The 16,654-nt window shown below is 47.1% G+C and overlaps 1 protein-coding gene across 4 annotated transcripts in view; it reads left to right on the top strand.

Annotated features, from left to right (window-relative positions):
• adamts3 (ADAM metallopeptidase with thrombospondin type 1 motif, 3) overlaps positions 1 to 16,654 on the top strand; it is a 382,283-nt gene that overhangs the window by 6,407 nt on the left and 359,222 nt on the right. For all 4 annotated transcript variants that reach the window (XM_063069111.1, XM_063069113.1, XM_063069112.1 and 1 more), the window contains exons 2-3: positions 2,380 to 2,407; positions 2,956 to 3,341. In XM_063069111.1, coding sequence (XP_062925181.1) covers positions 2,380 to 2,407; positions 2,956 to 3,341 — 414 coding nt within the window. The remainder of the gene's footprint in view (positions 1 to 2,379; positions 2,408 to 2,955; positions 3,342 to 16,654) is intronic.

Below are 16,654 nucleotides of genomic sequence, written 5' to 3'. Positions count from 1 at the left end.
GCTAGCCGGAGCAGAGTGGTGGTAGAGGGGAACTGATTAGGTCAGGAATCCAAAAAGAAGCGTAGAGCTTTGAGACCTTCCTGATGGGGGATGGAAGTATATAGGGACTGGACATCCATGGTGAAAATAAAGCGGTGGGGGCCAGGGAACTTAAAATCATCGAAAAGTTTAAGAGTGTGAGAAGTGTCACGAACATAGGTCGGAAGGGATTGAACAAGGGGGGATAAAACCGTGCCGAAGTATGCAGAAACGAGTTCGGTGGGGCAGTTTATATGGGGTGTGTGTGTCTTTCATACATTTCAGAGGTATGCAGAGTTGTTATTTGGCAGTGGTAAATCAATGAATGTATCTGTTCATCTTGCATGGGGAAGTTTGCTGTTGAAGTGCTAACAGCTGCCCCTTATCACCAGCACTTGGCTGTATTGCTTATTATGAGCTGGAGTGCACGTTTGTTTGAAAGCAAGCTGTTAGATCTTTGGAGGAGGAGCATTTTATAGAAATTGCTATTGCTGGTGGATATATGGAACTGACAGAGGTCTTTGGCTTAAATAGTTCATTGATGAAGTGTATTGTTGCCCTTGCACGATGGTGTTTGGGTGTAGGGTGAGGTCTCACAAGGAGGAAGGGTCTGTGGAAGAGGTCCATGACATGTATGTCTGAGGAGCATTTCATTGGTGAGCTCTTAGTCCTTAATAGGGCATTGCATAGTTTGTCAGCAGTTCCAGGTTCTGTGCAGTGTTATTTATAAGAATGGAGCTGGGTTGCCATTGTTATCCCCACAACCCTAACTCCATTGTTTCTTGATAATTCATTGTGGGTTATCAAGTAGGCCGGTAAAGCAGCTTCTGACAGGTGGGATTTAATGATATCACTGACATTAAGCATTTTGTAGTATTACTACCTTTTATTTGTGGGGTGGGCATTGTAGGAAAAGGCACATTCATTGCCTATCCCTCACTGGCCTGTAAAAGAAGCTGGTGAGCTGATACACCCTTTTAGTTGATGGTGATTACAGGGTTCCAGGCTGCCTTTACTTTCTCAGTGGTGAAGCAGATTTAGCAGGTGCTACTGGAGTAGTTCGATGAGCCACATAAAAGAGTTTGCCCTGTCTTTGTTCCACCATGTCCTAATGTAGGGTCACAAGCTGAACCATCAGGTTTCACCTTTTGTACCCGTGGGTGCTGATTGATCCAGAGTTCTTGCAGCATTTTGTCTTTTTTTTTGTTTCACTTCCAGTATCAACATTCTCATTTGTATCAGCCATACTCTGCCAAGCTTTTTTTTAAAAAAAAACTGATGGAGTGATTTCTACTAATGGGAAGAATGGGAAGGTGGAACTTAATGCAGACAAGTGTGTGGACTTGGACTGAGGGAGGACTAACCAGTGTAGGGCTTGCACAGTGAACAGTGGGGCACTGAGGAGTGGGGTAGAACAAAAGGACCTGGGAATGCAGGTCCATAATTCATGAAAAGTGGTGTCACAGGTGGATAGGGTTGCAAAGAAAGCTTTTGGCACATTGGCCTTCATAAATCAAAGTATGAGCAGTATAGATAGGGTAAATGCAAACAGACTTTTCTCAGAGGTTGGGTGAGACTAGAAGCAGAGGCCATTGGTGAGGGTGAAAGACAAAATATTTAAGGGGAACACAAGGGGGAACTTCTTCACTCAGATTTGAGAGTTGTGGAATGAGTTGCCAGCTGAACTAGTCGACGCAGGTTCGATGTAAACATTTAAGAGAAATTTGGATAGGAGTGGTTTGGTCCGCGTTCAGATTGATGGGACTAGGCAGAATTGTAGTTCGGCAAGATCCAGGTGGCCCAAAGGACCCTTTTCTGTGCTGTAGTTTATAATTCTTGAAGCAAGAGCAAGTCAGATGACTTAGCTTGGACCAGTGCTGCTATTTATACCTAGTCTGTATGTACCGCACTGGTTAGTGTTGAAATGATGACCACGCGTTGTGTGTTTTTTTAAAAATTATTATTATTGGAATACAGTGCAGGGCAGGCCCTCTGGCCCTTTAATCTGCACTGCCCAGGGACTTGCCGATCTAATGCCAGTCTAATCACGGGACAATTTACAATACCCAATTAACTGACTGTTGAAGGAAACCGGATCACCCAGAGGAAACCTACACAGTCAAGGGGAGAACATACTAACTCCTTACAACTCCTGCACTATAAAGTGTTGTGTTAACCACTACGTGAACCAGTTGTATAAATTGTACACCTTAATTTCAACGCACAGAAATCTGTATTAACCAATTTCCTCTCCTTAGACACTTCTGGTTGATTTCATGGGGAAGTTCGAATATATAACAATGCAAAGCTTCAGCTTTTCTACACAAGTCTGATATTTTGCTTTTCTTTTTATTCCTGCAGGCTGAACCCCAAGTAACTAAGAGCAGAGGTGGGTATGTTGTAATTTCACTGCCCCTTCTCCTGGAAGATAAAAAGCTGAACAAATAAGGAGGATTACATTAGTTTACCATTTAGTGACTGACAGGGAGAGAGACTCATTTGACAGGATGGACAGATGAGAATCATTGCTTGGTGGAGATGGAGTGACTGAAGATGCTGGAGATACTAAACAGCTCAAGCCACATCTGTGGGGACAGGAATAGAATCAATGTTTCAGGTTGTCAGAATTTGGGAAGAAGATGGAAGAGGCTTGCAGGATAAAGTCAGTGATCCTGGGGATAAACAAGGTTATCTGATGAACGAGTGAGTGGGAGCAGTTGGAGAGTGAAAGTATAAACAGAACAGGCAAATGAAAGAGGGAATGTGAACTGCACAGGAGGAGGAATGCCCAGCATGTCAGACTGGATTTGCTCTCCATTCCCAATGAAAAGAACTAAAAATGAAGGAAGTAAGCAATGATCTGTGTTAATTTCATAGATGGATGACTGTGACAAAGAAATCCATCTACTAATTCTTGCCCTTTGGTTTGTATTGCAGAGTTTTTGCAGAGGTTTGGTGTTCTGGGTCAGGACTATGGGCTAGTGACTCCACTCAGAACGGACTCCCTGGGCCACTTCGTGTCTCACCTGGTGTCAGGCCCTGCAGCTCGGAGGAAAAGGCAGACTGGTCCTGAGTCCTGGTCTGAATCTTCTGCGGAAGCTCAAGTCAAGCCCCACCCTCTCTTCTACAACGTCACAGTGTTTGGTTTGAACTGGCAGTTGAGGCTGGAGCCTAGCCGCCGGCTGCTGGCCCCAGGAGCTGTGGTGGAGTGGCAGGAAGATGGACAGAACCATATAGAGACATTGGACGGGAACTGCATCTACAATGGGGGCATCAGCCACGTCTCTGGAGCCACTGTGGCTATTAGCAATTGTGACGGACTGGTGAGTTCATTTGAGCTGAGCAAAAAGATTCAGGGCAGGTGGCTTACTTAGCAAGCTTAATCTGGAAGGTGAGAACACACAGATTCAAGGTGAGCTAGCTAACAGGACACAAAATTGTCATGGTGGAAGGAAGCAGAGGATGGTAGTGAAAGATTGTTTTTCAAATTGGAGGCCTCTGATCGGCAGAATTCCATAGGGATCAATGCTGGGTCCATTGCTCTTTGTCAGGTATGTTAGCAGTTTGGATGGGAATGTAGATTGTGGATGACACCAACATTGTTGGTGAGGTGGACAGTGAAGAAGGTAGTCTAAGGTTATAACAAGATCTACGTCGACAGGGAAAGTGGTCAAAGCAATCGCAGATGGAACTTAACTTGAACAAGTGCAAAATGTTGCAATTTGGCAAGTTAAATGAGGGCAGCACATTCAGAGTAAATGGCAGGGCCCTGTGGAGTGCTGTAGAGCAGGCCATACAGGTAGATGAGGTGGTGAAGAGATTATAGGGATTACTTGTCTCCACCTGATGGGGCATGTATTCAAGAGTTGTGATATCAGCTTGCATCAATGTAGGACATCCCTGTGTCTATCTGGAATATTGTGCACATTGTTGCTAGATTAAGCTAGAGGGTGTGCAGGAAAGATTCACAAGGATTTGTACTAGGACCAGAAGGCTCATGTTATGAGGACAGTCTTAAAAAAATTTTCCCCTGGAGCGTTGGAGGTTGAGAGGTAGATAAATTATTCAGGGGTGTAAATAACATGAGTGGTCATAGTATTTCTCAGGGTAGTGGAGGCTGAGAGTAGAGACAGATTCAGGTTTAATACCATTGGCATGTGCCGTGGAATTTGCTGTTTTGTGGAAGCAGTACATTGCAATACATAATAATAAAAGTTTTAATTTAACTAAGTAGTGGAAACAGAGAGGGGAAATATGAGGTGTTGTTCATGGGTACATTTCAAGAATCTGGTGGAGGGGAAGTAGCTGTTCCTGAAATGTTGGGTCTATCTTCAGGCTGCTATACCTCCTCATTGATGGTTGCATTGAGAAGAGGGCAAGTCCTGGGTGATGCGGGTCCTTCATGATGGGTGCTGCCTTTTTGAGGCATTGTCTTTTGAAGGTATTCTCAATGCTGGTGAGGCTACTGCCACGTCATCAAAGATGCTTAAAAATATCTACCTATGTACCATGGTGAGCATTCTAATTGGTGGTACCACTGTGTAGTCTGGAGGGGCCACTGCACAGGATCAAAAAAAGCTGCAGAAAATTGTGAACAGCCAACTTCACCAACGACATAGGTACAGTATAAGGTGAGGGGTAATATTTAAAGGAGCTCCCAGAAAGGAGTTTTTCCATGCAGGTTAGTGGGCATGTGGAATGAGTTTCTCGAAGTGGGAGAGGCAGGTAAATTTACAATGTATAAAATACTTTTGGACAAGTTGAGAGATAGGAAGGGTTTAGGTAGCTATTGGCACAATGTTAGCAAATGGGGCTAGTTCAGAAAAGGCTAATCAGCATGGGCAAATCAATGCAAAGGGCAAGTTTCCATGCAATATAACTCAATGACTGAATAGCTGAGGTAGCATGGGAGGGGTCAGAGGAAATCTGCAGAGTCTAATTGGGGCTAAAACAGCACAATAATGTGGAGAGTGCCATGATAGAGGTATCAGGGATAGTTACTGGGGTATCCACCTGGCTGTGATCATGGAGAAAAGTTGAAGAATTAGAAACTAAAAGGATGAATTGGCAAGTGTGCAGAATTTAATATAATATTGATGCTATAGAGTTGGAACTGATTTTTTTTTCTAAGGATTACGAGGGAGCAGAAACAATCTGCAGTGAATTAACAGCTTGTACTTAAGAATCTACATGAGGAGGAATGGCTCAAGGCAATAATGACTGACCCAGAAATTACTTTGTGGAATTCCTGGGGGTTGGTGGCTACCGAGAAACAGTGTTGTTTAGTTCAAAACAAGCTTAGCCCATAGAAGGGCAAGATGTTACATATTTCTGGGTTTCTCACCCTCTGAAAGTTCAACACCTGACATTTTAGTGGACTTTTTTTTATTACAGCTAGAACTTCTCCCCCAAATGATGTCTAAGTCCAGTGTGATTTTCTTTTCAACCCAAGAAAGAGCAACCGATATTATTTTTCCTTGCTGACATCTGTGTGTGTCTCTGCATTTGTCACCATATACAACCCTCAAATTCAATTTTCTGCAGGCATACTTAGCAAATCTATAGAACAGTAACTACAAATGACAACAAACTGTGTAAATGCAAATATAAAAAATAGCGATAAGTAACAAGAGCATGAAATAATAAGAGAAAGAGTCCTTAAAGAGAGACTATCAGTTGTGGGAACACCAGAGATAGAATGAGTGCAGTTATCCCCTTTTGTTCAAGAGCCTGATGGCTGAGGGGTAGTAACTATTCTTGAACCTGGTGGTGCGAGTCCTGTACCTTCTACCTGATGGCAGCAGTGAGAAAAGAGCATGGCCTGTGTAGTGAGGGTCTCTGATGATGGATGCTGCTTTTCTTTGGCAATGTTTCATGTAGATGCGCTCAATGATTGAGAGGGTTTTATCCGTGATGTACTGGGCCGAATCTATTACCTTTTGTAGAATTTTCCGCTCAAAGGTATTGGTGTTCCCATACCAGGCTGTAATACAGCCAGTCAGTACACTTTTCACCACACATCTATAGAAGTTGGCCAAGGTTTTTGATAACATGCTAAATCTCTGCAGACTCCTGAGGAAGTAGAGGTGCTGTTGTGCTTTCTTTGCAATTGCATTTACATGATGTGTCCAGGACAGATTCTCTGAAATGGTGATGCCGAGAAATTTAAAGTCACTGACCCTTTCCACCTTTGATCCTCTGGTTTCTGTTTCCTGAAGTCCATAATCTGGTCTCGTTGGCCTTCCACTTCGGATCCTGCCCCAACCTGCTTTTCCCAAGCTACGTGCATATTGAAATGACTATTGTAACATCGCCCTTTTGACATGTGTTTTTATCTCTGTTGTCATTTTTAGACCACATCTTTGCTACTGTCCAGAGGTCTGTATACAACTCCCATCAGAGTCTTTTAACTTTGCATTTTCTTGGCTCTACCCATAACAATTCAACGCCTTCAAAGGTTCAAAGGTATAGTTTAATGTCAGAGAAATGTATACAATATACATCCTGAAATGCTTTATCTTCGCAAACATCCACGAAAACAGGAGTGCCCCAAAGAATGAATGATGGTTAATGTTAGAACCCTATTGTCCCCCCCCCCAACTCTCTCCTCCTGCGCGTAAGTGGGAGCAAGCAACAATCCCCCCACTTCCCCCACTGGGGAAAAAAAGGATTGACACTGACACCGAGCACTCAGGCGTGAGCAAAGCAATACCAAAGACACAGACTTGCAGTTACCCCAAAAACTTCACGTTTCACCTGGTATTTGACACACCGCAGGTTCTCTCTCTTCTTAACAAGGGAGAAAGAGGTGTCTCCATTTTCCCAGCGAGTGGGGAGACATAACAACTCACTGGTTTACGATGTTAAAAGTCCATTATGTCGCTTTTTTCGAGCTCTGCGCCTAAACATTGCAAAGATCCCGGGTCTCCAGGCACACAGCTGCAGATATCCTGACTCCCCCGATGACACGGGTCTCCTATTGTGACACCTACGCTCGATCTGTCCGTCTCCAGAGTCCTGAGATCCTAGGCTTCCGATTTGGAGCCGGACTCTTAGGCCGAGCCTTTTGCCTGCTGAACGATGGCCAGTTATGGAAACCCAAGATCGGGTCCCATTCCTGCAAAGAGCCGTAGTCAACATGTAACTCCAGGTCAGGGTTTTCAAAAGATCCCTGAAAGGGAAAAATAGAGATTAAAGATGGAAATAAAGCGGTTTCCAAAGATGCAAGCAAAGGAGTCTCTGCTGGGCGCCATTCACCCTCCTAACCCCCCTCCTATCCTATGTCAGTTCTTTCAAATTTCGTTTTTAACCAACAGAGCCACCACACGTCCTCTGCTTACCTGCCTATCTTCTGATAGAATGTGTATCCTCAAGGTTGTTATAGCCGGGAGTGGCAATGCGCTATCTATTAAATGCTTGCAATGGTGTGCATCTCAAATAGCTTCTGATAACCAAGTCCAGCTCCTGGCCTTTGTGTGGCTTAGCTATTAAGTCTGGCAGAACAGTTTGTACTGAATGGGCAAAGGGGCAAAGGCAAGTGGGTTACTGACACCTTCAAACCAGTTGCCTTGGGCAGATGAGGCTTGTCAGGTGGTTGGCAGCTCATCTAGGAGAAGGAAGACTCTGATCTCAAACCTCCACTGCCTTGTGGCTATACCAGCTCATGGGGAGGGTTTGGGAAGTAAATCCTCAGGGGGGTGTGAGTCCCTAAGCTGTCCTATGTTGTGTTCAACACTGACTGGCAACTTCTGCACTGCTGCTGGTATCAAACAATATCGGTCTCTGCCATTCCTTTGGGTTCATCAAATGTGTGGGGGGGGGAGCTTGCTACATTTCAACAGCCTGCTCTCCATATCGTACTGCCCTGTATAAGCTATCTTTATTGTGTGTATTTTTAATATTGTTACTGTATTCTTTATCTTTGTGTTTTGTTTTGTGCTGCATTGGATGCAGATGAACAATTATTTAATTTTCCTTGCACTTGCATACAGGAAATGACATTAATCTTACAGCATCTGCTTTTTTCTTTGCATAGCATCACTGCCCTGGAAAAGTCTTATCCTGATGCAGGTTTCCCCCGCCATCCGAAGGTAGAGCGTTACTATAAAACAGTTCATAAGCCGGAATGTTGTAAAGTGAAGAAGCAATTACCATTTATTTATATCAGAAAAATTTGTGAGCTTTCGCAGACCCAAAAATAACCTACCAAATCATGCCAAATAACACACAAAACCTAAAATAACAGTAACGTATAGTAAAAGCAGGAATGATATGATAAATACACAGCCTATATAAAGTAGAAATACTTCTCTACAATCATTGCCGCACTGTTCTCCGTAGCGAAAATCTCACGCAAGCGCTCTCGGCAAAAACTCTCTCTCCAGTAACCTTTAAGCTATGAAGCTGCCCAATCATACCAAATAACACACAAAAATACACAGACTATATAAAGTAGAAATAATGTATGTACAGTGTAGTATCACTTACTGGAATTGGGAAGACCGCGCAGAGCACACTGATGATGGTGTGTTAGGCTGAGTCGTCGGAGGTTGGAGTGGTGCTGTGGCCCCCACCCTCCAGGCCGCCGACTGATACCGATCCGCGAAAAATGCAGTGGTGCAGTGATAGCCGGGACGCACCCAGCACATCTTTAAGAAAAAAAGCCGAAATAAACAAGCTAATTAATTAGGTGCCGCCTGGCACATAAATGTCGGCAGTTGGCAATCGCCTCTGATCTGGGCCGACATTTACGTGCCGGGCCGCACCTAATTAATTAGCTTGTTTATTTTGGCTTTTTTCATAAAGATGTGCTGGGTGCGTCCCGGCTACTGCTGCATTCTCCGCAGCAATGTATCGGTCTGCGGCCCGGGGGTTGGGGTGGTGGGACACTGGGTGTCATCTCATCGTCGATCAGGACAGGCAGGTCATCTTCTATGTCTGCCTGCCTTGATGTTGAAGGTCGACGTTCGTCGTCTGCTGTGGCTGTGTACAGGCAGAAGGAATTGCTGTAATTAGCTGAACTAATTTGGTGTACCATCATGGCCAAAGACCCTTTTCTTGCGCTGTAATGTTCTATGTTCTAACTTCTTATCCTATACCTATTTTACCTCATCTGTTCTAATTTGTGTATGTGCAGCCCTTGAGTGACCAATGTGCAGACAGATAATGCAGCTGCAACTTTAAAGCATGGGTTCCTTGTAGGCTTGGACCTTGTGGCTGAGTTTCAGCAGACTTGGAGTTTGTGACTTTTAAGCAGACTTAGTAATTTCCATAAATTGCTTGACTCTAATTGTATTTGCAGAGTTCTTAGATTTGTTGACCAGCTTTTTATTTTGCAACAAATATTATTGACACTTGGAAAAATCTTCTGTGACAACTCAAAATCCCAGTGTCTCATTGGCAGCTGATCCTGGTTGAGCAACACAATATTTTCAAAATTTACCACGCTTTTTGAGTTTATCCCGCACACGATGCATCTGTCTCTGAGATATTGCTAATCACACAACCCTGTGAGATCTGTGATTTGTCCTTCTAGACTCTAAACATCAGCAGACATCCCACCCTGCAAAAACTCATTTCTGGGAGGTAGCATCATCAGTTTGCAGGAGACTTCCAGGAGGAGTGGGATATCCGCAATAGAGTAGCTCCTTAGCAGCTGGCCAGCTAGTTTAAATAACGTTAGCTATGTTAATGAATGAATGACACCTGTTAAACTCACCTCAACCTGTCTTGTACAGTCTTAACCCACCATGGGCAATGGAAAAGTCACTGTTGCAAACAGTGCAGCGAGCAACACGGTCATTATTTTGACCCCTATTAGGCAGGGGTACACTTTAGTGTAGTCTGGGGTGACGTAGGTTTTATTTTTTTTATTATATATTTTTTGGAACTCCCTCTCTCCCTCTCTCCCTCTCCCCTCTCCCCCTCTCCCCCTCTCCCCCTCTCCCCCTCTCCCCCTCTCCCCTCTCCCCTCTCCCCTCTCCCCTCTCTCCCCCTCTCCCCCTCTCCCCCCTCTCCCCCTCCCCCCTCCCCCCTCCCCCCTCCCCCTCCCCCTCCCCTCCCCCCTCCCCCTCTCCCCCTCTCCCCCTCTCTCCCTCTCCCAATCTCCCCCTCTCCCCCTCTCTCCCTCTCCCCCTCTCCCCCTCTCCCCCTCTCCCCCCCAGTCTCTCTGATGCTCTCTCTTGCTTTTCTCTCGCTTGCTCTCAAAAAAATTGATTTCCGTGATATTGTATATAAGTTGTGGGCATCAGGGAGCCACTATTAACATGCGGGAGACTCCCGGAAGTTCCGGGAGAGGTGGGATGTCTGCATCCGTGTCTTCTATTTTTCTGTCCTTGATCTTGCTTTCAGATGTTTGTGCCCTACACTGAAGTACTTTCCCAGAATATTAGTGATTTCTTCACCAGCTTAGTTAACAAACCCTAAGAATTGCATCATTTTGAGTCTCCATTAAATGGGCCTGGTCTCTTGTTTGTTTGAAATAGCTCCAATGTGGATCTTTGGACATTGCACTGCACTGCAGGGGTTGTATGAATGCAAACTATGATTGCTTACAGCATGAGTGATGTCTATGATCAGCAATCTGTAAAAACTGACGGTGTGGTTAGACACTGATCCTTAGTTGTGTGTTGGTGTAAATGTGAGTCACTTATCTTTAGTTTGTGCTGTGCTGTGCTGCTGTCTGTCAGGGGTCACTGACTCTCAGCCTGTGGTGTGCTGCTGTATGGATCCACTTGCTTCTCCCTGGCCTGTTCGGCACTGGTCTGAACTCCCTTCAGTGGAATGGATCTGCGTAAACAGCAGGTGTTGATTCTTCGTGTCGTGCACAGATGAAAACTGCAGGTCGCTGAATTTTAATCTTCAGTGCATTAAAGTATATAATCGGCTACTGTCCTCCAATCGTTTCCTTTTTATATATTGTCAGTGCTTTTATTATTTTCAGTAGTTCTTCAGCAACACAGAAAATGCTGGAAAAACACAGCAAGTCAGGCAGCATCTATGGAAGGGAATAAGCAATTGACAGTTTGGATTGAGACCAGGATGGGGAAGGAAGGGGGAAGAAGCCAGAGTAAGGAGGAGATGGTTTGAATAAGAAAGCCTGATTTAGGAGAAGGAATCTAGTAGGAGGGAACAGTGGATGATGAAAGAGGACAAGGGAACTGTGAGAGAGGGTGACTAGAATGGGGAATGGAACGGAAGAAGAGAGAAGGATGGGGGAGGAGGCCAAAGAATACCAGAAGTTAGAGAAATCAATGGAGAAGTTTCTCCCCTTTCCTACTTCCCATTCTGGTTACCCTCACACCCTCCTCTTCTCACCTGCTTATCTCCTCCTTCTGGTTCCCCTCATCTTTCCCTTTTTCCCATGGTTGACTCTCCTTGCTTATCAGATTTGTTCTCCTTCAGCCCTTTACTACTAATACCCATCTTCTCCCAGCTTCTTAGTTTATCCCCCTCACCTGGTCTGACATATCACCTGCGAGCTTGTTCTTGCCACCCCCCCCGCCCCACACACACACACACACACACACACACACACACACACCCCCACCCCACACCCCCACACACACACACCCCCCACACACACACACACAACATGGTTTCTGTCCCATTCCTTTCATACACCTCAGTTTCTCTTTGATGTCCAAAATCATTGACATTTGCTTCAAATTCAGCTACACTTTACATTGAGATGGACAGTGAGAAGATTGAAATATCTTGTTGCTCCTCCTCTAGTTTCCAATGTTGTAGATTCAGAGAATTGTTCACACCAAGGCCAATATTTCAATGAAGCAACGTTTCACTGTTCCAGCTTTTGAATGAGACTTTAAAATGAAGAATTCCTCTTTTCTATTTCTAATGTACATGAAAGATCTCACAGCATTATTTTGAGGAAGAACAGGCAAGTTGTTAATATTAGTTTCTAAGTCAATACCACAAAACTCCTCTGGTTACTGTCGATGGCATAACTCCAGTTGCTCTGTTTAATCACCTCTCTGTTCATTTCAGTGGCCACTTGCAACATAGCTTTCATTTTGAAAGAGTATTGACAATATTATTTCATATCTTCAGACACTACACACAGGGGTCTTCTACACTGGGCAGTTGTAGTGGACTATTTTGTTAAGTACTCTGAAAGGAATAGTTGTTCTAACCACAATACCCAAGAATCATTTTTATGATCTGCCTTTTTTAATTTACTGTTGTTCCTTCTCGCACCTTCTGGCTCTTCAGGCGGCATTTTAGTTTGCCAATTTCCTTAGCATTTGTCTGTTTTTTTTACATGGCTAAGTTGCTAGCTTGATGTCCAACTCAGCATGGGTGGAAAGCATGCAAGGGGCCGGCCGGATTCGAACCTGAGACCACCCACGCTCAAACTCCGGTGCTGATGTCACTACACCACTGGCAGGCTCCATTGACTTCAGGGCTGCTTCAATTAGTGATTTATTTATTTTTTGCTGTGGTGCCTCACACTTTTGGTCATTGTGTTACCAGCTGCATTTTATCAGCAGTCAGAAAAGTAAATGCCTTTGGGGGTGGGGGTGAAGAAATGGAAAATGTGTGATTGGAATTGAATTGTGATCCATGTTGACCCTGCTACCATCAAGCAAAAACTATTTTGCTGTTTGTTAGGTGAATTCAGGAGCTAAACTTGTAAGATCTTTTGAAATTATTGAAAGTCAAGTTGACTTGATCACTTCATCCCCCACTCGCTAAATTTCCAGCTCTTTCATTTCTTCTCTTCCTGTTTCTGAGATTGGTGGGCAAACTTTGGTGTTTGATGGCATCAGCTGCATGCCTTGTAAAGTTTGGTATGATGAAACTGATGAATTGAAGATTCATATTGTGGTGGTGTGGAGAAATTTGAAAATGCTTTGCTAATCCTCCTCTCTCACTCCTATTCAATTTTGCCATCACTCCCTGACATTATTCACCACATGGACCTGTACTTGAGGGCAATTACATGTGAGGAAACCATTAGTCTCATTACAGATTGAAGCAACTCTGTAAAATAAATAAAATAATGCAGGGGAAGTCAGAATAGAAGTTGGATGAATTGCTGCTTAGCTTTGGCCAAGGGAAAAGGAGGCAGACTATGGAAAAATATAAAATAAATATAGTAGTTGTTTGTATTAGGCAACTTCATTTCCACCAATCTTGACTGGGACTTGCACTGTGTCAGGGGGGAGAATTGGTGCATCCAGGAGAATTCTTTAGGACAATGTACAGATAGTCCAACCCGCGAAGGGGCCACATCACAACTTGAACTGAGCCAGATGATTTGAGTTTCAGAACAGCACATCTTGGGAACAGTGAACATTACACCCTGTATGTTTTCAGGTACTTGTAGATGGGGATGAGTCTTGACATTCAGGAAACCTGCAAAGTTGGGTAAAGGCCAATTAAAACTATTATGAACTGTATTGGACATTAAGAACTTAATGTTTACAGCCCCTCTGCCAGTGGAGAGGTGTCACGGTGTCACCTGTTTACACCCCCCAGTGGAGAGGTGTCACCTGTTTATACACCCCCCCCCAGTGGAGAGGTGTCACCTGTTTACAGCCCCCCCCAGTGGAGAGACGTCACGGTGTCACCTGTTTACACCCCCCCAGTGGAGAGGAGTCACGGTGTCACCTGTTTACACACCCCCAGCGGAGAGACGTCACGGTGTCACCTGTTTACACACCCCCAGCGGAGAGACGTCACGGTGTCACCTGTTTACACACCCCCAATGGAGAGGTGTCATCTGTTTCCAGCCGCCCCCCAGTGGAGAGACGTCACGGTGTCACCTGTTTACACCCCCCCCAGTGGAGAGGTGTCACCTGTTTCCAGCCCCCCCCAGTGGAGAGACGTCACGGTGTCACCTGTTTACACCCCCCCAGTGGAGAGGAGTCACGGTGTCACCTGTTTACACCCCCCCAGTGGAGAGGCATCACGGTGTCGCCTGTTTACACCCCCCCAGCAGAGAGACGTCACGGTGTTGCCTGTTTACACCCCCCCAGTGGAGAGGAGTCACGGTGTCACCTGTTTACACCCCCCCCAGCGGAGAGATGTCACGGTGTCACCTGTTCACACCCCCCAGTGGAGAGGAGTCACGGTGTCACCTGTTTACACCCCCCAGTGGAGAGGTGTCACCTGTTTACACCCACACAGTGGAGAGGAGTCACAGTGTCACCTGTTTACACCCCCCCCAGTGGAGAGGTGTCACAGTGTCACCTGTTTACACCCCCTGCCCCAGTGGAGAGGTGTCACGGTGTCACCTGTTTACACCCCCCAGTGGAGAGGTGTCACAGTGTCACCTGTTTACACCCCCCGCCCCAGTGGAGAGGTGTCACGGTGTCACCTGTTTACACCTCCCAGTGGAGAGGTGTCACCTGTTTACACCCCCCCCAGTGGAGAGGTGTCACCTGTTTCCAGCTCCCCCCAGTGGAGAGACATCACGGTGTCACCTGTTTACACCCCCCCAGTGGAGAGGAGTCACGGTGTCACCTGTTTACACCCCCCCCAGCGGAGAGATGTCATGGTGTCACCTGTTCACACCCCCCAGTGGAGAGGAGTCACGGTGTCACCTGTTTACACCCCCCAGTGGAGAGGTGTCACCTGTTTACACCCACACAGTGGAGAGGAGTCACAGTGTCACCTGTTTACACCCCCCCCCAGTGGAGAGGTGTCACAGTGTCACCTGTTTACACCCCCCGCCCCAGTGGAGAGGTGTCACGGTGTCACCTGTTTACACCCCCCAGTGGAGAGGTGTCATAGTGTCACCTGTTTACACCCCCCGCCCCAGTGGAGAGGTGTCACGGTGTCACCTGTTTACACCCCCCCAGTGGAGAGGTGTCACAGTGTCACCTGTTTACACCCCCCGCCCCAGTGGAGAGGTGTCACGGTGTCACCTGTTTACACCTCCCAGTGGAGAGGTGTCACCTGTTTACACCCCCCCCAGTGGAGAGGTGTCACCTGTTTCCAGCCCCCCCCCAGTGGAGAGACATCACGGTGTCACCTGTTTACACCCCCCCAGTGGAGAGGAGTCACGGTGTCACCTGTTTACACCCCCCCAGTGGAGAGACATCACGGTGTCGCCTGTTTACACCCCCCCAGCGGAGAGACGTCACGGTGTTGCCTGTTTACACCCCCCCAGTGGAGAGGAGTCACGGTGTCACCTGTTTACACCCCCCCCCAGCGGAGAGATGTCACGGTGTCACCTGTTCACACCCCCCAGTGGAGAGGAGTCACGGTGTCACCTGTTTACACCCCCCCAGCGGAGAGACGTCACGGTGTTGCCTGTTTACACCCCCCCAGTGGAGAGGAGTCACGGTGTCACCTGTTTACACCCCCCCCCCAGCGGAGAGATGTCACGGTGTCACCTGTTCACACCCCCCAGTGGAGAGGAGTCACGGTGTCACCTGTTTACACCCCCCAGTGGAGAGGAGTCACGGTGTTGCCTGTTTACACCCCCCCAGTGGAGAGGTGTCACCTGTTTACACCCCCCCAGTGGAGAGGAGTCACAGTGTCACCTGTTTACACCCCCCATTGGAGAGGTGTCACCTGTTTACACCCACACAGTGGAGAGGAGTCACAGTGTCACCTGTTTACACCCCCCCCAGTGGAGAGGTGTCACAGTGTCACCTGTTTACACCCCCCGCCCCAGTGGAGAGGTGTCACGGTGTCACCTGTTTACAACCCCCCAGCGGAGAGACGTCACGGTGTCACCTGTTTACACACCCCCAGTGGAGAGGGGTCACAGTGTCACCTGTTTACACCCCCCCAGTGGAGAGGTGTCAGGGGTCACCTGTTTACACCCACCCCCGCAGTGGAGAGGAGTCACAGTGTCACCTGTTTACACCCCCCCCCCAGTGGAGAGACGTCACAGTGTCGCCTGTTTATACACCCCCCCCAGTGGAGAGGTGTCACCTGTTTACACCCCCCCAGTGGAGAGGAGTCACGGTGTCACCTGTTTACACCCCCCCAGTGGAGAGACGTCACGGTGTCGCCTGTTTACACCCCCCCAGCGGAGAGACGTCACGGTGTTGCCTGTTTACACCCCCCCAGTGGAGAGGAGTCATGGTGTCACCTGTTTACACCCCCCAGTGGAGAGGTGTCACCTGTTTACACCCACACAGTGGAGAGGAGTCACAGTGTCACCTGTTTACACCCCCCCCCAGTGGAGAGGTGTCACGGTGTCACCTGTTTACACCCCCCGCCCCAGTGGAGAGGTGTCACGGTGTCACCTGTTTACACCCCCCAGTGGAGAGGTGTCACCTGTTTACACCCCCCCCAGTGGAGAGGTGTCAGGGGTCACCTGTTTACACCCCCCCCAGTGGAGAGGTGTCAGGGGTCACCTGTTTACACCCCCCCAGTGGAGAGGAGTCACAGTGTCACCTGTTTATACACCCCCCCCCAGTGGAAGGTGTCACCTGTTTACACCCACACAGTGGAGAGGAATCACGGTGTTACCTGTTTACACCCCCTCCCCAGTAGAGAGGTGTCACGGTGTCACCTGTTTACACCCCCCCCAGTGGAGAGGGGTCACAGTGTCACCTGTTTACACCCCCCCCAGTGGAGAGACGTCACAGTGTCGCCTGTTTATACACCCCCCCAGTGGAGAGGTGTCACCTGTTTACACCCCCCCAGTGGAGAG

This window comes from Mobula hypostoma, chromosome 16 (genome assembly GCF_963921235.1).
Source record: "Mobula hypostoma chromosome 16, sMobHyp1.1, whole genome shotgun sequence".
Lineage (NCBI taxonomy): Eukaryota > Metazoa > Chordata > Chondrichthyes > Myliobatiformes > Myliobatidae > Mobula > Mobula hypostoma.
Note: the sequence above shows the minus strand (reverse complement) of the source record. Positions and strands in the feature narration are given on the sequence as shown.